The following is a 225-nucleotide window of genomic DNA, read 5'->3' as shown; positions in this document are numbered from 1 at the left end:
GCAAACCCTAGACAGAATGCTGCCACTCATCAACGAGAACGGCATGCAGCAGCAGCAGCAGCAGCAGCAGCAGCAGCAGCAGAAAGAGCAGCAGCAGCAGCAGCAGAAAGAGCAGCAGCAGCAGCAGCAGAAAGAGCAGCAGCAGCAGCAGCAGCAGGTGAGTGGCCCTGTTGTTGTTTTGGTGGGAGCTGCAATTTATTTGCCACAGAAAATATCTACAGCTTA

At 53.8% G+C, this 225-nt stretch overlaps 1 protein-coding gene across 1 annotated transcript in view; it reads left to right on the top strand.

Annotated features, from left to right (window-relative positions):
• Positions 1 to 16: 16 nt before the first annotated feature.
• Positions 17 to 225, top strand: part of EMH_0070330 (uncharacterized protein) — a gene marked incomplete at both ends in the record, with an annotated part of 823 nt that continues 614 nt past the window's right edge. Inside the window, one exon of the mRNA XM_013498965.1 lies at positions 17 to 181. Coding sequence (XP_013354419.1) covers positions 17 to 181 — 165 coding nt within the window. The remainder of the gene's footprint in view (positions 182 to 225) is intronic.

This window comes from Eimeria mitis, genomic scaffold (genome assembly GCF_000499745.2).
Source record: "Eimeria mitis Houghton genomic scaffold, Emh_scaff3870, whole genome shotgun sequence".
Taxonomy (NCBI): domain Eukaryota; phylum Apicomplexa; class Conoidasida; order Eucoccidiorida; family Eimeriidae; genus Eimeria; species Eimeria mitis.
This window is presented reverse-complemented; position numbering and strand designations above follow the sequence as displayed.